The sequence below is a fragment of the Poecilia reticulata genome, chromosome 6 (genome assembly GCF_904066995.2).
Source record: "Poecilia reticulata chromosome 6, P_reticulata-male-v2, whole genome shotgun sequence".
NCBI classification, from domain to species: Eukaryota; Metazoa; Chordata; class Actinopteri; order Cyprinodontiformes; family Poeciliidae; genus Poecilia; species Poecilia reticulata.
In genome coordinates, this window is record NC_088835.1 from 18,969,209 (window position 1) to 18,994,731 (window position 25,523).

The 25,523-nt window shown below is 39.1% G+C and overlaps 2 protein-coding genes across 2 annotated transcripts; one reads left to right on the forward strand and one right to left on the reverse strand.

Moving 5' to 3' along the window:
- The first annotated feature begins 2,606 nt into the window (after window positions 1–2,606).
- On the forward strand, window positions 2,607–15,288 carry cax2 (cation/H+ exchanger protein 2). Its single transcript, XM_008411436.3, has 20 exons — window positions 2,607–2,814; window positions 3,653–3,784; window positions 3,877–3,983; window positions 4,068–4,182; window positions 5,088–5,204; window positions 5,282–5,343; window positions 6,268–6,420; window positions 8,808–8,999; window positions 9,088–9,187; window positions 9,265–9,406; window positions 9,497–9,680; window positions 10,738–10,837; window positions 11,080–11,213; window positions 11,309–11,340; window positions 12,164–12,276; window positions 13,092–13,237; window positions 13,315–13,409; window positions 13,486–13,564; window positions 13,645–13,753; window positions 14,828–15,288. Exons 1-20 carry the CDS (start codon window positions 2,745–2,747, stop codon window positions 14,899–14,901), a joined length of 2,256 nt encoding a protein of 751 aa, XP_008409658.1. The 5' UTR covers window positions 2,607–2,744; the 3' UTR covers window positions 14,902–15,288.
- A 263-nt stretch (window positions 15,289–15,551) lies between these two features.
- On the reverse strand, window positions 15,552–22,710 carry LOC103466081 (kelch domain-containing protein 10-like). Its single transcript, XM_008411435.3, has 10 exons — window positions 22,460–22,710; window positions 21,182–21,274; window positions 20,857–21,078; window positions 20,100–20,254; window positions 19,865–20,013; window positions 19,684–19,768; window positions 18,894–18,960; window positions 18,761–18,808; window positions 18,536–18,675; window positions 15,552–17,689 (listed from the first exon to the last, which is right to left on the reverse strand). Exons 1-10 carry the CDS (start codon window positions 22,542–22,544, stop codon window positions 17,480–17,482), a joined length of 1,254 nt encoding a protein of 417 aa, XP_008409657.1. The 5' UTR covers window positions 22,545–22,710; the 3' UTR covers window positions 15,552–17,479.
- Window positions 22,711–25,523: the final 2,813 nt, after the last annotated feature.

Consider the following 25,523-nt stretch of genomic DNA (forward strand, 5'->3'; position numbering starts at 1 on the left):
CTCAGTGCTTTCCATCGTAGCATTCCTTACTGTGGAGGGATGCTCTTTTTTTTTTTCAATTCAAATTAAAACTACTTTTCTAAGAAATATAATATCACACCAGCCCTAAATTACTGAAAAGAGATCATAGACTTTGTCATATGGACTAAGATTAGCCAAATGCTTCTAATTGCTTATAAAGCTAATACATATATTGTATATCATAATAGAAATCTGGGATACAGAAGGCACTGAAATGTTCAGAAATCAGTTCTCATTGCACCTAAAACACTGCTACAGTTATGTTTAAGCTAGCTAATGTTACAGAACGGAGAAAAGAGGAAAGATGTTTATAATTTTGGCTGTTGTTCTGGGCAATCACCTTCCAGCTGATTGTATGACAATAGAAAATGACTTCATCAGGAAAAGAGTATGAATTTCGCATACAGTAATATTAGTAGAATATAATGCTGTAGCTTGATTTTAAAAGGCTGAATGAGAGTAGAGGCCTGCAAGGTTAATCATAGATTAGGCACCAAACCCAGGCACATCACATAAGCCAGAAATAGTGCAGAAGGATCAACAAAATGTTTGCACCTGAGAGAGGAGTGGTTGGTATCAGTGGTATAAATGCCTTATTAACTTATTTTCTTGTAACATCAAAGCAACATTTATAACCCTAGTGCTAAGACATGCAGAGGTAACAGTCCAGCATTTTGCTCTTGTTTTAAATTTGCTTTAATTATACAAACCACAACTGGATCATTCCTGTTTTGCAAGGTTTAAATTTTGTAAGTCTTTCTTCTTAGATACAGTGTCAAAGCTCTTCAATACAGCAGTATAGACTCTAGAGGTGTCGTTTACAAAAATAAAATAAAATGTCACATCATCTGAGATTTTTATAATAATAACCTTGTAAGATAGTCAACACTGGAAGGAAAAAAGGGTATAATGACAGGGTGCTAAATGACAACTTGACATAAAAGTATTATTTGCAAGGTGACTTTATTTTTGAAATCACATGCTTACTTTCTATTAGCGCACATGCTATGACCACATTGGTCCACTTAAATGTCTGCCTGACTCATTTACCACTCTAATGTTTTTCTAATCCTGTTTATAAAAAAGAGCTCTTAAATAAGGGGCAATTAGACTGAGGTCACTATTGTTGTTGATCACTTTTGGTGGATTGTGAGGCAGCCTTTTGTTGCGCAGTGGGTTCAACTTATTATCTTAAGCTGAATAATTTATTTTCCACCTAAGCAATGCTCTTTAACGTTTTAATAAATCTCAGTCTAATTTTTAGTTTGTTACTACAGGATTAAACACACCTTTATTCTGGATACTATTGGTGATTGGTGATAGAAAATGTAATTTTCAGTGAGACAATGAGAATTTGAGTTTCTAAAACCTAATGAAAATCAATCTTCAATTCACATACCTCACACTTTCTGCCGTTCTAAAGGACATCTATCATGATTATGTTGTAATGTTATTTCAGGAAAAGGCAGTTAGATCCCCATTGAAAGTATTTGTGTAGTTGTGCTTTTTTTAAAAGTTATAGTATTTATTTGCAGTGACATTGTACTATACAGTGAAAATTAGGGTACATATTAAGGAAGCATTGCACACATTAAGGTCCACAATTGACAAATAAATAAATGAAAATAAAAAATTGCATTGTTTTAAACAGAATTAAAAGCGAAACAAACAGGATGGAAGACATTTCAACTCTGTACACATTTGAAAAACTAATGTGCGAACTTTACAAACTTTATTTTAATGAACTAAAATCAGAAAGCACTGGGTTTTACTTATTCTATGCTGTGATTTTGCTAATCTCCCTGAACAAAGTTCTTAAATGTTATTCTAATAATTTTTTAGGACAATAAATTGAAATGAACATACTTTGTATATACAGAGATGAATAAGCAAAAGATGGAACCTCTCATAGTGAACATACAAATACAGATGTAAAAAAAAATGTGGCTTGCTTTCAATATTTCACATCATTACATTTTACCATCTTAACCAGGGGCGCAACTACACACTTTTCAGGTGGATGCGAAAACATAAATCGGCGCCCCCCCGAAGGAAGGTACGTCAGGGTGAAGGAGCGTAGAAAACATACGCTAATAATAATAATAATAATAATAATAATAATAATAATAATAATATATGCATCAATTGGAATCGAGGTGTAAAACCGCATCAGGGCCGATTTGACACTTTTTCTTAAACCAACCTCTTAGTTTTTCAACAACCCACTGAGCTCTGGTGTTACTTTTCAGTGTTCATCGAGCGCCCCCAAGTGGTCAGATGAGTATTAGCCCAGAAGTCACTCCGTCATTTACAAGCATACATCTTCATCAGTCCAGATAGAGTGTTTGCATAGTGAAGTGATCCAAACTAAATTCAGCAGACCTTCGGTTGGCTCGGATCTTATGTCTTTTGTGTAATCAGAATTAACTCTAAACTTCAACATAAAACATAACCATGACAAGTTACCTTTGAACTATAACAAATTACATTTGAAGTCATATTCTTCATATTTACATAATCAAAAGCTCTCCTGAATTGTGCACTTTTTCTTTAAGAAGTGACCACCACGACTGACCTACATCCCCCACAATTCCAAGCGGCATAAGCCTGTCTGTCTTCGCAGAAGCGGAGCGACAGCGGCGCCTGATCCAGAAAATATGAAGGCTTGTGCTCGCGGAGAGTGAGTGGGTTAGTGGTGAGGGTGACTGGTATCACTGGGAGAAATGTCTCTGTCGTCCACACGCAGCTCAGACTCGACCAGCCGGAGGAGAAAGACCGCAGAACAGTCGCAGGGTGAGCGGATCATGTTCGTCGTTTGGCTTCCTTCAACTTTAAACTTTATTATAACCTGCAGATTTCATCACTAATGACAGTAGATGTCTTCAGCATTCTCCATCTTCATTTTTCTGCTTATTTTCCCGTCGTTATTTACCTCTTTGCGGAAGCAGAGCACTAATGCAGACAGTCACGCTGTATTCATTAGTAGGTTTTCCCCCATGCCAGGGTGGCTGTTTGTGTGCGTTGGTTGGTATTAACTGACACAAATAGCTGCACACACGACTTAACTGTTCAATATTACCATTTCTTATGCTAGTCAAGGGGGGAAAGACATCTTCCAAAACGAATATTGAAAAACAATAAAATAATAATAATTAAAAAAAAATCACAACAGCAAGTTAAATTAAAAATTATATTTTTGAAAAATGATCATTAAGGGGATTGAAGCAAAAACACACCTTTATAATTTTATATTTATTATGTTACGGAATTGAAATCATTACAGGGAGGTTTTTATATGTAACCCCTAATCTGTCATTTTCATTGACTAAATTCATCAACATGCTACTCTGTCTGTCACACTTTCTCTTCCACCTGAAGCCCAGACAACAACACAAAAATAGGAACCAAAACTAGGCTCAAAGTTAAAATGGGTGAACACTGATATCCTGAGAAAAGGGGAAGTCAAGACTTTTGTTCTAATCTAGTAATGTCGTCAGTACTGTTTTGTCTGTATTATCTATTGAAATAAATATGATCTTATAATTATTAACGAGTAAGATGTGATATTCTGACTCCGTACACCTGGGGAAAAAAAATAAAAGAACCTCCTGTTTGGTCTTTGCTGTTACAGATCCTTCATGTGTTCTTGATCCTCATACAAGTTACAATCACGAGGAGATCCATGACGGATCGCAGGAGACCCAACTACCTGATGCCACACACACTCCGTCTCCATATCACTCCTTGTGTCCTGCAGCATCTTGTAAGTCTTATGTACCAGAACGTTGGACATGAGCAGCGTTTCCCAGCAGGTTAACAAGTGTTAACCAGTCAGCGTCATGCTTGTTGCTGCAGGTGCAAGCCGGCATGTCTGTGAAGACAGCTGGGAGGAGATACAAAGCAAGAGAACCATCAGAGTGGAGAATGAAGTGGAGGCTAACAAGCTGGTCAACAACTACAGGGTGAGACAGCGAGGGGTTTTCTTGCAGGTTAGAGCTACCAGAGTGTAAAGGGCTGGGAAATGTATAATGTGGTTTGTGAATCAGTTTGGTTTCAGAAAGTGGAAGAGCCACGTCACGGCGCGACCGTTTGAAGACCGATCAGATGTTGTGAAGGAGCTTTACTCTGATCTGAACGTCATCAAACCACACTCGGGTCCAGGTACAGAACTTCTGGTTTTAACTGCTGCCTAAATCTGTGCTGGTTGTTATTTCTGCTCTTGTACGTATTCAGGTGCACATGCCTAAATTATAAAGTTATCAAAAAGTAAATTTACTTTAATAATTCAGTTCAAATAGGGAAGCTCATTATTATATAGATTCAGAACCCAAAGATAGAGAGAGTTTTTGTTTATGGTAATTTTTATGGTTGCATTCTAATTTTCTGTGAAATTAGAATGAAGTCTTGTTGATTATAGACTAATTTACTGAGCTGCACCAGTATGACACAGAGAAGAAATATCAATATATCGATGAGGATGTGAAACCTGTATTAAGATGTTTTGGTTATGCCTGTCACAATAATCAATAAATCAATTAATGGTATGATAAATTAAAACAAAATCAATCATTTCCACAGGCATGATTTATTTTCCTTTTTTTTCTCTCTTTCTACCATAAACTGGATAGTTTGGTGGTTTGGTCTCAACTAGTCCTTTTTTTGAAAGACAGTTTTGTTTAGAAGGACTTAAAAATGAATTTTATTTGTTGTTTTGTTTATTTATTTTGGGTATTTAAAATGTCTTTTCGGTCCAAGTTTTAAATGTCCAATAGAATTGAAAGTTTGTTGATCTTTCAGAATATGTTCTTGGCTTTTTTGCCATTACTGTTTTATTTTTTAAAAATGGTCTCGAAACAATAATATTATTGTTTATCGCAATAACTTCTGGAACAATTTATCGTCTGGCAAAATTTGTTACCTTGACAGCCAGGCCTAGTTTTGGTAATTACCTTGATTGAAATATTGTTCTGACAAATATTTAATTTAAAATGTAACTGGTAGTCTCACTGAAAGAGGGAACATTTTTAAAGTTTCTGAGCCTTGTTTTTGTGTGGCTCTGTTTTCAGGTCACTTCATCACGTGTGGAAATCTTGCGTATGTTCTCCTGTTTGGTTGGTGGATTTCTCTGGCATATTTTTTGGTCGGTATTCTGATGTTCATCACTGTTATCGGCTTACCCTACGGTAGGTGGGACATGTTCTGTTAAATGTAAGATCTCTGCCTCATCCTTATTTTTTATTTTCGTTTTCTGTGACTTCAGGGAAGCTTTGCTGGAAGTTGTGTTGCTACTTCCTGTGGCCATTTGGAAACACAATCCATGAGGTATTGCTTCTGCTCGGCCTCTTTTCTGTTCTGCTTGCTGTTTTAAGATTGAGTCCTGCTGATCTTGTTTTGGCATTACTGCTTAGTTTTGTGGTGAGGAAAGCAGAAATAATTGTTTCCTGACTAAAACCGCACATTTTGAAAATTGCAGCAGATAATTTTTGCAACAACTTCGCTTCCTTTGAGTTTCAAAGAAAAGAAACGAGAAATAATTTAGTATTTGCTCAATTGTTTCTGCTTCTTTTCTTGCATTGCATATTTTACTTGAAAAATCATTGTATCAATTCATAAGTAATTTGAGATCTCTGTGGATATATTCATCTTTTTCAAATATGGGTTTTTAAGTAGCATTTGTATATATAAAATTCTTTAATTTCGCTTATTCAATTTTCTGTGCTTTTTTTACTTCAACTCGGACTTAACATGAAAATGTTAATTTACAGTATCACCTAGGTTCATCAACATTTGAGACGGTGTCATTTAGACCCTTCAAGTTTTTTACTCTGTTCGCGGTCCGGCAGGATCGTACTGACCCTGTGTGTGATTTTGCAAACTGCAGTTACACTATGTTTGACTGCTATTTATTAGAAGTCTTGGTAACACTTTATTTGATGGGTTTTGCATAAGACTGACATGACACCGTCATAAACATGACGTAACACCTGTCATGAAGATGAAGGATTTTTCATGAATGTTTACGACTGTTGTCATGAAGTGTCATTTGGTAAATAATGACACTTAATGCAACGTTGACAATTTTGATGGACTTTTAATACAAGTTTTAATGCAACTTTGTTACCGAAATCTTTTGTGTTGTTTTAATAACTCCGTCTTGAAAATTAGATCTTAAGTTTGTGTTTCCAGATGTGCATTATAGATAAGTAGTGACAGAGAAATAACTCCTCCCTATGGTTGGTTGTCCAGATAGGAGCCACTTTGCGGAGATGTTGTGAGGAGGCACCAGACTGTGAATGCAGCCTGGAGACGGTGGTGGACAGCTCCTCGGTTCTATTGCCTTCGGCCACAGAGGGACCGGCTCCAGAGGTGCCAGAACGACCTCCTCGCGTTCCTTATTGGGTAAATGTTTACAATCACACAGGCTTAAGAACAGTGGTCCCCAACCCCCGGTCCGTGGACCGGTACCGGTCCGTGGACCAATTGGTACCGGGCTACGCAATAAGTAATTAAATATTTCCGTTTTATGTATTATTTAAGTCTGGAGGATCTTTTATTTTGAAAATCCTTTAACCGGATTCTCTCGGTTACTTGTGCGCCAAATTGAGCCCACAAGCGGCAAAATGAGTAAGAAACAGATCAGATGTCTTTGGAAAGTTTCTTTGCAAAGGGGAAAAGGCCTAGAGAAGAGACAGGAGAATGGATTTATCCCGGACCAGTAGGTGACTCCCACATTACAAGCAGCTCTGCGTAACATGCAGCGACCGGCTGCTAATGAGGCAATGAAGCTTCAAACTGCTTCGCCACGTAGACACCATGCAGGCTGTGGATATAAGCAACACTTCAGGTGTTATTGCCTCTCATCAGTCCCAAATGGGGCCGTCTCGTTGCAGAGAAACAAGCTCAGGGCTCCCGTTAGTCATTATCGTGAGTTAAAGTTTTCACAAAAGTAAAATGTTCATTTTTGTTGCGCATGTGTATCTTATTTTGAAGGGATATGTAAACGACTCTGGTCGTTATGTAAACGATCAGAGTCAGAGCGTTTGGGTGGTGGTCGAGAGGAGATGAGTAGAGTTTGTGAGTCTTAAGTCTGGTTTAGATGGCAAGATTTAAGAATGTCGGCTGATTCTCCAAACCTCTGTGACCACAGAGCTGATAAAAGTACAACAGGTTCGGTCGGTTCATGTCTCCAGCTACACGGCAGGAGCAACACGAACCGATTCCAGTCACGGACATCGCTATTCCAGAAGAAAATCCACAAAACCCCCAACATGGCATACGGGAATTTAGAATGAGATGTAGAAGCAATAGTGATAGTTTGTGTACTCATTTTAAGAAAATAAAGACGTACCAAAAAGAAAAGGCGGTGGATAAAAGACGACGAGAGCAGCCGCTTTATTTGCTCCACTATAATTTGGAGGTGAATATGTTTTTCATAGTTAACATTTTTAACTGAATAAACATATATAATAATGACCTTTACATATAATAATAAAAAACATTTCCACATATCATCTCCGATATCCACCGGACTCTCAGTTGCGCAGTATGTCAGCTGTTTGGGATTCCCCTCTGTTCTTACGTCACCGCGCTTTATGATTGGCTACCTGTCACATTCAACTGATTGTATTCTAGTTCCCAGTCAGGGAAAACCTCACAGGCTGCGATAAAAAGGCCAACCAACTCAAATTGGGCATATTCAGGATTTAGCGGGAACACCCAACATGCAGAAGCCTTATCTGACGGTTCACACACATCCCCCTCCCCCCACTCCCCTGGGCCGCAGCAAACTTTTCCAAGTCTTGACCGGGGTCCGCGGTAATAAAAAGGTTGGGGACCACTGCTTTAGAACATGCACAGAAAAATACACAGATAGCTTTGAGTGTTTGTTATTACTCTGAAGATTGATGTCGTCATTTGCTGTGCAAGTTGTTCAGGTTTTTGAAATTGCTTTGTAAAATGTGATTGAAATTTAGTTGGAATTTTGCAGCTGAACAAATTATTAATCTCTTATAGTGTAGCTTTACATGGCCTCGCAAAAGTATTCCTACTCCTTTGAGCACTTATTTTGTCACGTACAAACCAAACCTTATGGAGTTTTATTGGGATTTTTTGTGACAAACCAACACAAAGTAGTGCACAGTTGTAAAGTGCAAGGGAAATGATTCGTGACATGGGAGAAATGCTGTTATTAATTACATACTCTGCCAGAGGAACAACTTTTTTTTATCCATATAATCAAATTATTGACTTAAAACAAGCTTCTATGTATTGCTGAAAAGTTACTTGCAAGTTTTTTCCATTTTATTTCAAGTGAACTAATATATTTGCACTAGAAAAGAGATCAAAAATCCTTGGTAAGATTTTGCTTTTGCAGTTCTACAATTTTTAAGTCAAGGAGCTGAATATACTTTTTTATTCTTTTTTTTTTTTTTTTGCCACTTTAAAATCATGGCTTGCTTTGTTTTGGCTTATCACATAAGCTTCCAATAAAATATATTGTATTTTGTAGGTGGAGAAGCTCAAGGGTCTTGCAGTGAACCTTGGTGCAAAATATCATGTGTGGTGGAAACACGATGCTACACTGAACTCTAAACATGCCGTCCTCACAGTCAGAGTCGGTGGTGGCAGCATCATGCTGTGTGGGTGTTTTCTTTAGCAGGAACAGAGGAGCTGCTTGTCAGAGACTTTAAATATTACACAGCAGACTGTAACGGGTTGGACTTCCTGCACACTGAGCTTTTTAAAGACCCTGTTTGTTTACACAAAGTGCTCTCCTTGTCGTCAAGCATCGTCTCTCCACCTACATCTGGCTGCTGCTGGGTTTTCCTCCTCTTGCTGTCATCCATTCTCTGGTCTGCTTCGTCTCCTGGATCCTGGTCTTCACCATCCCGGTCGCTAAGATGAGCGCTCAGACCGTGGGCGTCATTCTGCTCCTGCCTCCTGAGGACGTCCTGCTGTCCTCCAGCTCTCACAGGAAGGTAAAAGGCTGATGAGGCGTTTATTATCGACCACATCAGGTTGTGTAGAGAAGCATCTCTGTCTTTGTGCTTTTAACCTGACCGGCAGCATCAAGGCTATGAGACCAGAGCTCTGCTGTGCTGCTACCATGCTGCAAACTGGTACTACTACAAATACACTGTTGATGGGATTAATGTGTTTGCTGTCAGTATCCTTCAGCATTTCTCTCTCTGTGTGTTTGTGTGTCATGGCAAGACTTGTAAAGATCTTTGACTCACCCCTCAGACCTCCTCCCCCTAGTTATTGTTGCCCTGGTAATCGGGTATATTGACACAGAAAATCAGTTTGCCAGTTCAGATGTCAAGTTTGCCACAGCGATCTGCTCCATCATACCCCTGTCTTACTACATCGGCATGGGCATCGCGAGGTAAAATGACCATGATTCTCTGCGCACAGCGGGGATAAAAAAGGTTTTCTATCAGAGCAAATCTGATGGTGACATTCTCCATTTCTGCAGTATCGCCGCCCAGAGTAACTTCGCTGTCGGCGCCGTGGTGAACGCCACCTTCGGCTCCATCACAGAGCTGACCTTTTACATCACCGCCCTGCTCAGAGGCCACCGGGCGGCCAATCCCTGTCTGCAGGAGGTCGTAAAGGCGGCGCTGACTGGGACACTGCTCGGATGCATCCTCTTCATCCCTGTGAGCATGTAAAAAAAAAAAAAAACATCCTGAATTATAGCTAATAAGCAAGAAAATTTACAGATTCTCTTTTAAACTATATTTATGTGAAAATAATTCCTCATTACAATCCTGCAGGCTTTTGCAGAAACAGTTACATGCATAATATCTCCTTAAATCACAATACCATCAAAGTTAATTTATTTAAAGTGAAACAATCAATACACATAAGCTTTCCAGCTTTTATTTTCAGTCACTGTTGTTCACTGAGTGCTGTAGCCAGGCGTAATGGTGGAAAGTTGAGTGAAAGGAAAAAAGTGTGATAGAAAAAGGCGCACAAGAAACTCTATTATTGGAAACTTTTTGACTCTTCGTGCTTCCCTCTGTTAACAAGCTTTATGAAAATGCTGATCAAATTTTCCAACAGGACGGGACACCGGCACCTAGTTTAGTAAACATGGTATCAGTGTGTTTAGTTGAGGAACGAATGTCCATGACCTGAACCTCATAGAGAGACTATGTAGTTTTGTTAAAAGAAGATGAGCTGGAGGCTGTTAGAGGAACCTGAGCTTCCTTAAAACTTCAATGCAGCTGTGCCAAGGAACATGGAGGGAGAAATTCATAAAGATTTTTTTTGTTAAAAATCCTTTTTCTTTGTCTATTAAAATACTCTAAGTAGCTGAGAAAAAAGTCTTGAGTTCTCATTTGCTGAGTCATAATCAGAAAATAACACTTTACATATATATATATATATATATATATATATATATATATATATATATACACACACACACACACAGATGGGGTGGTATATATACATATACCACCCCACCTGTGGGATTCATATAAACACAACTAAACTAAATACGCTTTTCCCATCATATTCTAATTTATTGAGATGCACTTATAGTTATGTGTTAAACTTGTACAAATGAATAAATATGTTAATTCTTTTGCTTGTTTTTAGCTTGCATAAAATAACCAAAGATGCTTCTTAAATTTAATTAAAAAAAAAAACATTCAGGATGTATTAAAAAATTTCCAGTGTTTCTTGAATGAAAGATGTTTTTATTTTTAGGGCATCTGCATGATAATCGGGGGCCTGAAACACAGCGAGCAAAGATTCAACAGCCGATCTGCGGGAGTGAGCTCTGCATTGCTCTTCATCTCTGTGGGAGGCGAGTATTTAGTACTTAAGTAGCAGCGAGTTTTTTGTTTTGTTTGGGACGCATTCCAACAAATCTGGATGCTACCTTAAGGTGAACAGTAAATAGATTTAAGAAGACAGAGAAAAGCTTGAGATTGTCTGTATTTCACTCCAATGTAGTAACAAAGTAGTTAGCCATCAGCAAGGGGTTTGGATTTTTTTCTTTATTGTCTAAATTAGTCGAATAAGCTTCTTTTTTTCTGTGTCTTGCAGGTGTTTTTGCTCCCACGCTTTTCTCCAAGGCGTACGGGAACCTAGTGTGTGACGCCTGCACCAACGCCACGGGAGGAAACGGCTCGAGCAACGCCAGCGGGCCGTTTGTGTGCCACAACTGTCACTACGATCTGGTCAGTAGACATCAGGAGCTCACAGACCGCTGCTCGAACATAGTCACTTATATTCACAGCTGCCTTTAAGAATGATTTTTGTCTTGTTTTCTCAGAAAAATGGCACTCTGTTTCGCGACCACATCCAGTGAGTTCTGCTTTATTCTGATGGCTTTTTGTGATTAAATTTCAGACTTTTCCAGACTCAACTTTTTCAGAAAACTTTGTGTTTTCTTTATAAAATATGAAAGAGTAAAGATCACTGTGAGTTTGTGGCAGATATTTCTAGTTTGTGGGCTAAAAATTTGGAAAGACACCAAGCTGAATGAAAGAAGAGGGAATAAGAACAGGAGAAAGAAAGAAAAGAGACAAGGACGTAAAATGGTAACATAACAAAAAATACGGAAGGACATGGGGAATGGAGGATGAATTAAAGGAAAAGCTTTCAGTTCTCTGTTTTAATTTTAAATGTAAAACACTAAAGATCTGTGTGAGTTTATGTCACCTATTTCTATAATGGTTAGCTAAATACGGGGAACCTGGAAAAAACTGGAAACGGGGAAGAATCACACAAGGAAGGGAGGAAAGGATTGACAGGAAGTCACAAGAAAGAAGAGAAAGAGACAGAGTACAAGGTAGATGTAAAAGGATGAAAAAAGGTAGGAGAAAAGAAAAGAATACAAGGAATGGAAGAACATAAGGAAAGAAAAATTGTCACTAGGAAACCAGGAAGGACATGAGGAAGCAAAGAAAGAACACAGGAAATGAAATGTGGAGTGATGGAGGGTGGAAATAAGGGGACGAGAAAGGAGAAAAAGGAGGTTTGACAGAAAGACATAACTTGTAGACATTAGAAAAAGGTGACAAAGTCTGGAAAAATGTTCATGTTCTTCTTCCAGATTTCACAGGAGCCCAGGTCAGAGTTCAGGGTTAAAAATAAGCCTCTGTGTTTGGCTGTGTGTTCCTGTTAGACCTCTGGTGTACACCGTGTCCGCCCTCCTGCCCGCCGCCTACATCATCGGACTGATATTCACTCTGAAGACGCATTCGCACATTTACAACATCCATGTTGGAGAAGGGCAGGGTGAGACTCGCACACGACTCCCACCGAACGGCAAACCAACGACGTTTCATTGTTACGGTTCAGGGCAGAGCTTTACACACACACGTAGCTTTGAGAAATGTGTTTGAGACTAACTGTTGATCGATTGTTTGTATGGATTTAGACCGACTATCAAAGACGCTTAATGTTAGCCAGATAAAAAGTTCTGCTGTCTGTTTCGGATCCTGTAGGGAAACTCATCTGTGTCCTCATTTCAACCATTTAGAGATTGAAAAATTTTGGATGTCATCCTTCTTACTTAATATCCCTTCCTGCTTGTACCTCTGGGAGCAAAACAGCCCCACAGCATGATCCTTCCATCTCTGTGCTCGACAGTTTGGGAAGACATACTTTGTGTCATTGAGACCAAATAGTTCAGTCATTGTCTCGTTTGAGGTTAAAACCTTTTTCCAGAATAAGCTTGGTTTGTCCATGTAGGCAGTGGGAAAATGTTAGTTTTGACGCAAAAGCTTCTTCTTCAGTCTGGTGTTCAGGTTGTTTTGGATTAAGATGGGCTCGATTTCTGGCGGTTCGTACTTTTTTCTTGTTAGTCAGTGATAAAAGTTTTTGATAAGATGGTTGAAACTTTGATACAGGTGGATGTTCTCAAGCTTCCCCCCAAAAATGGTTTGAAATGGATAAAAACAACGTAACAATAAGCTTCTGGAAGGTCCTGACTTTAACAACGCTGAGGTTAAACTCACAGGGAAGAACTAGAAAAAGCCCCAAATCAACATCAAATCCAGTCCGGTTTACAGTAAACCCTGATGTTCACACTATAATTTGTGTCTGATCAGAGATCAGTCATCAGGGGACGGTGGTCCACTGGTCCCGCTGGAGGTCTCTGCTCATCCTCATCGTGGCCACCATTCTGACGTCCGCCTGCGCCGACCTCGCCACCGAGCACATCCAGCCCATTCTCAACCAGCCCAACGTCTCTCAGGTCGGCCTCCCGCCATCTGAGCATGCTCAGACTCTCTCCTGACTGTGCTCACCCTCCCTACATCTTTCCTCCCGCAGTACTTCATCGGGGTGACGGTTCTCGCAATGGTCCCCGAGATCCCAGAGATTGTTAACGGGATCCAGTTCGCACTCCAGAACCACATCAGCTTAAGGTCGCTTGGGTCGTACTAGAGATGGAAAGCTACAAACTGGTTTCCATTCCTTACATTTGCTGTGCTTCCTCCCCAGTTTGGAGGTTGGAAGCTGCATAGCTGTGCAGGTCTGCATGCTGCAGATTCCAATACTGGTCCTTTTTAATGCCTTCTGTGTATGTCACTTTCCTCCCTCTTCTTATAATTGGTTAATAAAAATTTAAGCTGATAACCTGTTTGCTTTGTTTTTCAATAGGATGTGGGTTTTGTGCTGCTCTTCAGCGATCAGCACTTGTGGGCCAGCATTTTCAGTGTCATTCTGGTCAACTACATCTTCATGGATGGCAAGTCGGATTATTTCCAGGGTGAGTCCTGACCAACTGGATGCTTACAAAATGAAATTTAAGACTTGGGGCAACAACACACATCAGAGGTGTTGGTGGTTTATCTGAATGATTGCTGATTCCTGCCTTTAAGTGTTAAACTGCCTGTTTATGTCCTGTTACATAAACAGGACAGGAGAACATTGGAAGATAAAACATGTTAAAATCACTTTAGAGTTGTTTTGATATTCCCACTGCCTGCTGTTGTACCTGAATGCAGCATGTGCAGGTGTTAGAAAATCTCCCCTCATCATCTCCGATTCCTTAGATTTGCATCTCATATGTTGCAAATGTGAGGTGCAACATCACGTTGCATCTCATATTTGAGATGCAAATATGAGATGCAGTAGTTAGTAGTTTGGGCTCAGAGTTAGCCGGTTACTCTGACCTGGGGATATGGTTCTGTGCTGCAGCTGCATGAAAAACTTTGTTCCCAAATTGAGCTTCTCAAGTTTAATTTTCATCATCGCTTTTTAAAGTTAGTTTGACACTGAGACATTCTGACTGTGTTCGGGTGTAAAACAATCCTGCATTCGTTTGTTTGGATATTTTTGGTACAACTATATTACCTTTATAATATAGTGATCAAACTCGAGGCCCGTGGGCTAAATCGTGCCTGCCATAGCTTTTTATGTGGCCCTGTTATTAATCAAATCAAAGCTGTTTTTATCTGATTACTGCCAAATTATACCAATCAATCCCTACAGTTTCTTGAAATATAATGGAAATTCACGCAAAATCAACAAAGCCCCACACTTGAGTTTATTGTATATTTTTCTTTAAAAAATGTCAAAAATGTATTTAATTTTAAGAATTTGTTGATATTTTAGCAGCTTGTGAAAAGGTTTTATCAGAACATGCTGGCACAACTGGCCCTTTAAGAGCATTCAGGTTCTTTATTTGACCCAAGACGAAAATGAGTTTGACACCAATGTTACAGAGGAAATGTCTCAGCAGCTTTAGCTTATTCCCACTGTGAAAGCAACCTTTGCGTCTCTGAAATCTCACAGTATGTTACTTTTACTTTTTTACTTCTGATCATTTTTGTCTCTTCAGGTACTGCCCTGGTGGTCGTCTACCTCATCCTCCTGGCTTTGTATTACTTTGCTCCGTCTCCGTCTGGCTGCTGAGAACAGAACAGTTTCAGCTCAATTAGCACTTTTTTAAAAATATGAAGGACTCAAAATGAGCAAATATCAGTTGCACAGAATCTCTGTGGGTTTTTTTTTTTGAGTGTTGAAATCTTGAAGGAAATCTGAAGCATTTTCTCCATGCAAACAAAATTAACTCAGGTAGGTGCTACTAAATGCACGATTATAACTTGTGAACAATATTGTGTAATATACAGGCTGAGTTGATTTATTTTAAAGAAATATTCCCCTTTTAAAAATATGGACTAAAAAGTAGTATTTTCAAACTGGTACAAAATACATATTTAAAACATTTCTAGAAAGGATTGTGAAAGTTTGTAAAAGTGAATCTCAATAAAAGTTAATTTATGTGATTTACAATAATAACACAGAGCAATTTATTTTTGTTCAATTTTATGATTTGGGTCAAATTTAAGTGTCCAGAAAACATGAATTGCAAAAAAGGGGCTTTGAATAATCAAATGTAAACAGTTTGAAATTTCTCCTTTTCATTGTTAAGATGAATAAGTTTTTCTGCTTGAGTTGAATAAGTTTAATTACACGGTTGATGAGGATGAACCTGCGTACTACTGGAGTCCGGTTGAGCTTGAGCAGAAATAAAACATCTTCACAAGGTTTTTTAAAAAACAAAAAAAAAAAAAAAATCACAGCTGCCTGTTTATTTTGCACAGACCAGAGAACAAGAGTTACAAAACGATGCAGCCATATTTTCCTCTGAGGAAACATTCACTTGTTCCCCAGAGGATTCTGTACAAAGCGACATGCAGATCATATGCAAGCAGAACATTTCACTTTCACAGACAGAATTAAAACTTCATCAGGCTGATACATTTGAGCTTCAAGCATAAATAAGGCCACAAAATCTCAAAAAAAAAAGAAAAAAAAAAAGAGGGGGGTTAAAACAATTCAAAAATCATCAACAGTAACAGTTTTTGTGACAAAAGGCCTGTCTGGAAACATCAACACAGTATCGCCCAATTAACTCCAAGTTTTCCTACGTTTGGTTTTTCTGCAGAGCACTTCACACCTGTCACAGTTTTTAATATCCTGAGTACGTCACACACACTGACGAGGACTGCAGAATTACACAGCAGCTTAAGATGCCAACACCACCTAATGAGTGACTGAACATAAACGGTACAGCGTGTTACAATGCAAAAACTGGAAATGGGATCAGGAAAAAAAGAGGCAAACAATACAGGACACATCGTCACCAGTTGATGAAATGAGCAGCACAGTGTTTAAAATAAATAATTAAAAAATTTATGCTGGAGTTCGTCCTGAAGTACCAGGAACAGCATCTGAAGGCTCAAGTGTGGAGCACCATCGCCGTGGTTCAAAATAAATTCATATCCTTTCTGAAAACACAAGTAAAGTTTGAATAATCTGAAGTTTGAGGGATGAAAAGGCACCAAATACATAGAGGAAAATAACAGAAATGTGGTGGATATCATGTGCAAATTCACCTCCAAGATCCTGGGTTCCTATTTCCACATCTAAAAAATGTAACAGAAAACTAAGAACAGAAAAAAAAAAATCAGTTTCCAGACTTTTTTACTAGTTTTTAAAATATCAGAAAATAAAAAAAATAAAAATTCTTGGAATCTTTATTTTATCTTAGATTTTCCCCATCACTAATTGAGTAGTGATGGGGAAACAAATAGGCGAGTAAACAGAATCAAAAAGGATCCATTTTACTACTTTTGTGGGTTTAAGTTAAACTCTTAAAGTAGGCCAGGTTTAGGCATAACAGAATGAAGTGTACAAGTTCCCAAATTGTGTTCTAAAGAACTACATTTAGCCCCAAATTAGTCGCTTAAAAGGTAGTGGAATAGCCCTTTACTCCACTACTGAAGCTTTGCTTCATAATTCTAAAAGCATTGAGCAGAAAAATCTGGAAATTTGAGTCTGGAAATGTGTAGGAACCCAGCGGAAATGAAATGGTTGTAGAGGCACCAGACGTTTCACAGTGAGCCTTTAAAAAGAGGCTGCTGGGTTTTCCTCTGATCACAGAAGCAAAACGTTGCGAATTAATGGATCATTTTTCAGTTTGAAATGCTCAATAGCAAAACACATCATAGCTTCTTGAATAACTGTCCCAGTTGGACGTCTTTGAAGGCATCTCAGATTTGTGTTCAGTGGAGAATTATTTACTGACAATTGGTTCCTAACCGGGCACGTATAAACCAGATGCAGATTTGATCTGCTGGAAAATGTGGTCAAAGTGAGGAATCTCATCAGATTCAGCACTGCAGCTGGGTGCAGAAAACAGCTAAATGTTAAATCACACTGCCTGCAGTCGTATTTAGTTTGTCTGAACTGGTTTTTTTTTTTTTTTGCATTTACCTATTTTACACGTTTCTGGGACACAGAAAGGAAGGTGCACGGAGGTTTTAAATTACAAGTTTTACATGTGCAAAACTTCACTGCCTTGGATGTACATTTGAATTTCTAACAGAAAAGAACAACGGCAAAAATATTTTCCCTTTGACCTACTTACAACCAACTTTAGTGTCAGTCTCCGTCCTGCTCTGGTCGGTTGGTCTGTGTGTTCAGCCTATTTGAGCCTCTGAATTAGTGAATGTGTCAGTCCCAGGCTCAGCAGCTGAAGGGCGGACAGCTGCGTTAGGTGAGGGAACAATTTCAACAGCTTCTCCCAGGTCATTTCCAGCAGACTGGGCACCACTAGCCACACTTTATACAGAGAGGCAGTCCTTTGGTTCCCAGACATGTTGACAACACCGCCGTGGATGTACATGCAGCCGGCCTGAAGGACCAACAACATTGAACACATTAAACCGGTGGATGGACAATACTGAAGCTCTGCAGATGCTGACCTCACGAAAGCCACGTGAGTTGGGTTTAGCTGACTAGCTGCTACTCTGGAGAAGAATTACAATACTATCCAGTTTCCTCCATTTTAGGGCTTAAACAATTAATCTGATTAATTGTGATGAATCAATATTTGAAATAATTGTCAATTAATTTAGTAATCAATTATTAATTGAAGTAGACTCATTGACTTTCAACGCATACTCCATATAATGAAATACTGTTTGACCGTTTCTTCAGTAATCCATATATTTTACATGGAAATATCTTTGTATATACATCTTGCTTAACTGAGCTTTAAAGCCCTTTCATTAATGTAAATTTGGCATTTCTCGACTTTTTTTAAATCATGAAACTAATGCAAATGTGTCCTTTTTTTTCCCCAATCAAAATGGGTCATAAATTAGATCAGGAGATGACAAGAAGGCTAAGTAAAGCAAAGGTGAACCATTATATTATTTTAAACTTACAACCTCTGTCTGAACTGGAACTGCTGGATTTGGAAATGTGCAACCTTTTTGGAAAATTTAGAGCACAGTTAAGAATCCCCAGTGTCGAGAATATACCCATGCTGTTTTTGTAATGGTGACGACATCTTTAGGTGTAAAAGCTCAGCGCCGATTTCTATAAGGACACCACTGCAGAGCGGCAACTGAACTTTACAAAGATCTGCTATAATAAACCAACGGCTGAAAATCAACCACAGAATTCTGATTAACAAAAATATAATCCATCAATTAATTGTTCAGATTTAGAAAACTCTCAGCGCCACGTTACTGACCGGAGTGACAGCAGCAGAGTGAAAGTAGGCCGGTTCCGGCATCATGGCGGGCAGCTTTGTCCACTGAAAGGTCTGAAGGTTTATCTTCCACAAGTCTGACAGGATGAGCTCGCCGTTATAACCTCCACATATAAACACGTCTGAACGCACAAACAGGCCAAGACAAAATGTTAAATCCAGCATTTCAGGCGTGTGTGTCGTGCTAATGTGTGAAAGCCTGCTTACCGTCTTTGACCTGAACACAACTGTGACACCTGCGAGCAGCAGGATAACCTGCAGCGACGAGATTTAAAATCTTAACAGAGTTCATAAAACCAACATTTGGCTTAAAAACAGAGGAAGAAAAACCAGAACACACCTGCTTTTTCATGGGGTTTGGTTACAATTTCTTCCCAGTAATTAGTCTCCAGGTTATATGCATGAATCTGGTGAGCAGAAATGAAATGATGAAAATACACACTTAAAAGTCGAATCCAAATATTTACTCATTAAAGATAAAAAAAAGACAAAATGTTTACCTTCCTGTCTGACATTAAACCAGACTAAACTATACTAGAATAAGAGCAGAAGATCTTATAAAAGACGGATACCTACAATGAAGTGACCAATTTTTAGAGACCACTTGTATCAATGAAATGTTTGGTCATAATGACTTATTAGAATCTGAAGAAAAAAGGAGAAACTTGAGACCATTCCAACTGTGGGGGACAGGAGGAGCATCATTGAATTGTGAGGGGAAATGGGAAAAATTAAGACAATTTAATATATCGGTCAGAAAGTTTAGGCTTAAAGAAGGAAGATGTGGAGGCGGAGCTAAACAGGAGTGTTCGAGTAGAGCGGTTAACAAACCTGACTCGGTTACATCAGTTCTGCCTGAAGGAAAGACCAAATCTCCAGATTATTGAGAGAAACTCAAGGCAGGAAATCAAAATCATTTGACTCAAGTCATACAGTTTGATAGGCAATGCTACCAAAAACTAAACAAAGACTTTATTATTCTGACATTTAGCAACTAGAGTAACTGTGCTACCCCTATCTGACTCTAAAGCAAAAAAAAAAAAAAAAAAAAGAAAAACATTTTCGTAATCTAGTTTTAATGTCAGACAGTGAGGAGTTCAGGCCAAGTTTTTCACTCTTGTTCTTCTTACTTTATCTAACGGATATGACATCCATGAGGTTCCACCTCCTAAAATGTATATCCTCTGTCCGTCTTGAGCCAGCTCGTGTCTGTACCTGAAAAACAAAACTCAATCCGTCTCTATCTCCCGTGATATTCTGGACATGATGGTCAGAATAAACCCAGTGAGCGAGTCTGATGAACTCACTGACCTCTCGTCGGGTAGATCTAACGGTGCGTTTTTGGGCTTGAGGTGGGTCCACTCCCTGGTGCTCAGGTCCAACCGGTGCAAGTCGGTGCTGTAAAGGTAGCCCGTCGTGCCTCCAAACACATACAGGTAGCCGTTTATAATGACCATCGCCTGGAAACAAAGCCCACCCGATGATGGATTGGTAAAGGAAAACGCCAACACTCATCACAGCATTGAGGTCTGGACAGAAACGGTACCTGTCCATAGATCTTATTTGGTTTCTTCCCCTTGCAGTTCAGCAGGTTCCACCGTCTGTACTGGACGTTGCAGACGTGGACGTCGTTGCTGTTGTTTTCACCAAAGGGAATCCCAGTGCCACCAAACACAAGCAAGTTGTTGCCGTGCAATACAGCTGAGAGACATAAACGTGATTTAATGCCGAGTCTCAGAATAAAGCTGTCGCAAAATAAAACCACAAGGCAAAAACAATCTCAGAGTTTGCATATTCATACACGCCTGCCTGGTTATTTAAATCCAGCAGGCTCCCAGAACCTGCAAGTCTGGAAATTACCATAATGTGACACACATTTCCTCTCTCTCCTGACATATTCAGCAGCAGGTACAAAGGAAATAAGGGACACATACTTAAAGAAAATACTTTAAATGAAGACAAAATTAAGGAAGAAATGTCATTATTTAGTCAAACATTATCCTAAAAATATTCAGGCGGCATTTATTAGATGTTCCACATTAAATCTGATTTGAGAAAGCAAGATCATGCAAACCAGCATCTTAGTCCAATAAAGAGACAATAATTGATGGAAATATAATTTAAGAGGTGTCCAGCTGCAGTATTCACTCAGACTGTCTTTAATCAGAGGTTCAAAAACTCACTAATCACACAAACCTATATTCTATAGATACTTAAATTGAAAGTACAAGAAGCTTGACTTTCATTGACAGCATATTCGTGTGCCCACACTAGCCTGCTCTTGTTTCCACGTCGGTCCTTACCCGACATGGACGCCAGCTCAGTGGGCATGTAGCCCTCTGTGCGGATCTGCTGCCAGGTGGCTGTGGCGAAATGAAACCGCCAGAGTTCCCTGAAGAGAGGGTAGTCCTCATTCTCTGACCCGCCCGCTTCCTCGAAGTCGGGGTTGTAGCCTCCAAACACGTACAGGTTAGAGCTGTCTGCAACACAGCGGTGTCCACTGCGGGCAGAGGGTATGCAGTGTCCTGTGGGCAAAGTTTTAATCTTAACCAGCTGCAGACTCTCTCTGGATTCTTAGGGAACAGATTCTATCCGTCATCCATCTCTTTTCCCCTGGAGTTTCAGTACCTTCTTTCAGGAACCTGTTGGGGATCCGGAGGTTGAGGCCGTTTGGGGAGAAGATGCGCCGAGCCTGAAGCCATCGTGCTCGCTTCTTGGAGCCTGAAAATGAAGAAACAAAGTCAAGAGTCAAACTTAAAAGAACTTCAGCTGACCAAAGCCCTACATGAACTATAATGCAAGTTAATAACTGGGATAACAATAATGAACAAGATCAATGTTTTTCTCTTCTAATAGGGCGAAGGGCGCATAATTATGAAATGAAAGGAAACTGGTTTACATTTTTTAACTTTATTCACAATTTTTATTTGGCCCTATGTAGTAGAATTGCTTTTTGTTTTAATTACAGCAGCAGACTTTGTGAGCTGTGTCAATAACTTCTTTGCACATGTAGAGTCAAGTTTTCTCGTCCATTTTTCTTTGTGAAAACATTTCAAGCTCAGTCAGATGGCATTCCGCTCTACAGATCTTTTCCTGCTAAAGAAGATTCGTTGTGGGGATGGAGTATTTAGGGTGACACACAGTTTTAGTTTTCCACCACACAGTGCTAAGCCTATAGACCAGAAAGTTGCATTTGGGTCTTGTCTGAGCATACTTGGATATTATACTTCCCCATGTTTGCAGACTGTACCCCAGCTGAGCTGTTGATCTTTGCTAGTCTCTTGGTTTGCTCTCCTTGCTTGGCCTGTCAGTTTCGGCGGACCACAATGTCTTGGGTGGTTTGAAGTAAATATGGCCAATTATTGTACCTTTTATCGCTATTGTAGTTTTATTTTGATCTTTATAAGAGTTTTTGGTTCATTGAGATAATAATAAACTCTACATGTTGAGCTTAGTAAACAAAGAGAACTTAAAAGTGTCTTTGAGGTCGTTTCCATTTGTTTTTTCTACTGTCCGGTCCATAACAGCAGCAGTAAATGCCAATATCTTTTCAAATATGATTACTTCCAATTAATGGGCGCCATTTAGCGATATTGTTTGCAGTTTTGTCTTGATCTGTTCCTTCAGCGTTTTCCCATTACACTGTTACATGCTCACGAACGTTTGATTAAATTATACCAATAAAAGTGCAAATAAAAACCTTTTGAGATGCTTCCGTAGCAGCGGTGGCTAACTCCGGCCTGTGGCTAAAGCTAACAGAATTGGGAACAAAGAAAGCTCCCATTGTGTCATCTTTATGTGCATAACCACAACATACAAAGACACAATCAACAAAACAACTTTGCTTTGGCTTGCTGTGTGTGCTACGGGCTATGCTGTTACTAGCAACTGGTTTTGTTTACAAACCTGAATCGCGGACAGAGGGCCGCCACGACAGTTTCTCAAACTCATTGAGGTGACTGGAGGTTCCGTTCGATTCAAGCGACGACATTTCACTGGAGACGCAAACGCAGAGACGGTTCACAGTACCATGAACTGGATCGGAACCGGACTCCCTCTCACTAAAGTCCAGGCATCGGACTGCAAGATGCGAGCACTAGCTTCCGAAAAAAATAAAACCGACAGGTGCTGCTCACAGCAAACCAGCTGATCTGAACCGACCAATCAGAGGGCGAGGAGTCGTTAGTGTTGCGTTCAAGAGCCGCACGGCACACGCTGTTGGCAGTGACAGTTAATCTTTATTGAAATAATTTATTTTGACAAATAAATGATTTCAGTTGTATTGATTGTAGAATTGTTGAGTTCATTCACGTTTGAGTGCTTCTGAGCATGAATAGCTTTATTAAAGACTGTGCCTCAACATTTTAACCAGGCTTCTGTTCAAATTTTAACTGGGACTTTCCAAAACCTTTATTTCATTAATATTTATTTCATTCAGAGGTGGGTTTGCTGGTGTGCTTCAGCAACCTGGTGCGTAATCCAAGTGTAATTGCTAGTGACTGTTAAAGAAAATCTGATCAGCAACTAGACTGTGTGAATGCATCTAAACGCACAGGGTTAATAAACCTTTTCTAAAATCAAACACACTCAATATGGTGCCAGAGTCAGTTTGGGATTTTACATGAGAAATTTTCACCGTTTTTATTTTGATTAGTTGGGTTTTTTTGTGTTTGTTTGTTTGTTTTGTTTTTTAGCTACATTAATGTCACATACATGTAGCACATTAATATTTTCTGAGTGTTTTATAAAGAAAGTCATCTTTATTCTTTAAACCTGTATGTCTAAAGCCTCATCCCCTGCATTTGGGCCCTTTTAACTTCTATTTCATGACATTAAGTGTGGTTTGTAACTTTTGCACTAATGTCAAACATCATATATAAACACTTTTGTCCAAGACATCTAAGATATGTGGCGAACCACTATTAAAACAGATAGTTTGAGGCAACGAGTGAGTTTGGGTGACTTCATTTCATAATGCATACCAAGCATCAACCGTCCCCAAGATCCTGTGCTGCTGCTCTGCTGTCATGCAGTAATCTGGATTTTGACCTTGTTAAGTAGAGTTGGAGACACAAAACAAAACAAGCATTTCAATCCCATGCAAAAAGTTTAGAATCTGATTCACATCAGGTGTGAAAATCAAGATATAGAATGGTTAAGTACAACAGAACATTTGGTTTTCTGAATACTTTTTTACCTTAAAGACACTCTCAGGGTTTACTAAATGTAACAGTGACATAAATTACTCTGTTGACACCTATTTGGGTGGGTATTTACCCATCCTTTAATGCACCATTGTTCTGATTTATTGATTAGATTAAAATCACTCAGTAAAGAACCAGGGGGTCCAGGCAGAATGATAATCTGGTTCCTCTCATCTCTTTACTGAATGCATCAAAGTTTTAACAGAGGAAATCTGATCTCCCAGCATGTCAAAACTGGCACACTAAGCCTCTGTACAAAAGACGGCATGCAACAGGGTGAAATGAGGTCATATTTTTAGCTGAAGGTACACCAAAGACATCTTAATTACATAGTCATATTTCAGCTTTTCTTCAGTACCGTTTTAAAATTTCTCTGTTTTCCGTTTCAGCAGGGTAAACGAACAGTTCTGAAAAAAAAAGCAGGAATTTCTGAATCTTTTATTTTTCTCCTGAACCTAAATGTGTTAGGATGTCTGCTAAAACAGAGGAAATAAAACTTGTGTGACCCACATTATCACCTCATCTCTGACAAACAATACTTTAGATGCTTTACACAAAATATTCAACGTGACATTACACTTACTGGCAACAAAATGCAAGCTCCAAGTTCATCATCCAAGAAGAATGGTCGGATTTAGATGGGATTCAGTTTATAAGCAATGGGCACATCTGGAGAGAAATGAGTGGCAGCATCACAAGAGGAGCGACGAGTTGCAGGCAGTCCCTGGAGGAGCCAAAAGTCTGACAAAAAAGTGAATGAAGAAATAGAGGATGCCACGGACGAGACGCCGGCATCTGTAAGATTGAATTCTCCAGCTGGACAGCAGGTTCTTTACAGTACCATACCAGACAAGATGTTTGTCAGTCCGCTCAAGAAGCCTCTTCTTCAAACATTGACCAGTTCTGACAACGCCGTTCCTGTGTCAATGCTACTCTGGACAAACCCGTACCTTTGCGGCCAGTGCAGATTGAAATGATCTTTAATCAATAATAATTATTTAAACCAATACATAACATGACCATATGAAGTTATTTTTCAAGCCTGTTTCAATGTTTTCTCTTGATTTCAAAAAAATTGCTTGTTTTGATTTGCCTGTATCTCACTCTGGCATTAGTGCGCTCTGCATGTGGCACACATGTCCATCCCGTGTCTTGCAAACTCAAACTAAAACTCCTAACAAACTCTGCAAAGTGCTGGTGCTTTTCAGCTCATGTAAAAAGCCTTCTCTGTGTTTTCTAACCTTCACTGACTGCTTAGACTGACAGTCACATGCTGTGGGACACTGCTTGAACACATCACTTGACTTCTGATGCCTTTGGCTTATGTTCTCTCCTGCCTGTCATTTGAAGATGTTATCATGTCCAGATCCAAGTTGCAAATAAATCACTAAATGAGGGTTCAGTCGTTTTTTTTTCAGTGAGGACATTTCAGCTCACAATGAGGCAGCTTAAGTGTGCAAATGCATGTTTTTAAAATCTCCTTTCTATCTGTGTTTTAACATTTTGTCAGAGATGTTCATTAATGCAAAAGTATATCAACTCTGACTGTCACTCCTAAACATTGCTACGCTTTATGTACCATTTTTATTTATCCCTTTTTTTTTTTTTTTTTTTACAAATAAATGATTTCAAGTAATATCTGGATCAAATTAAACGTGTTATACTGCTCACACTGTTCATCCTCGTTGTTTGCATTCTTTATTGTGATGAACTTTGAGATTCTATTAAATACAACAAACTTACAAATTCTAATTACAGGTAAAAAA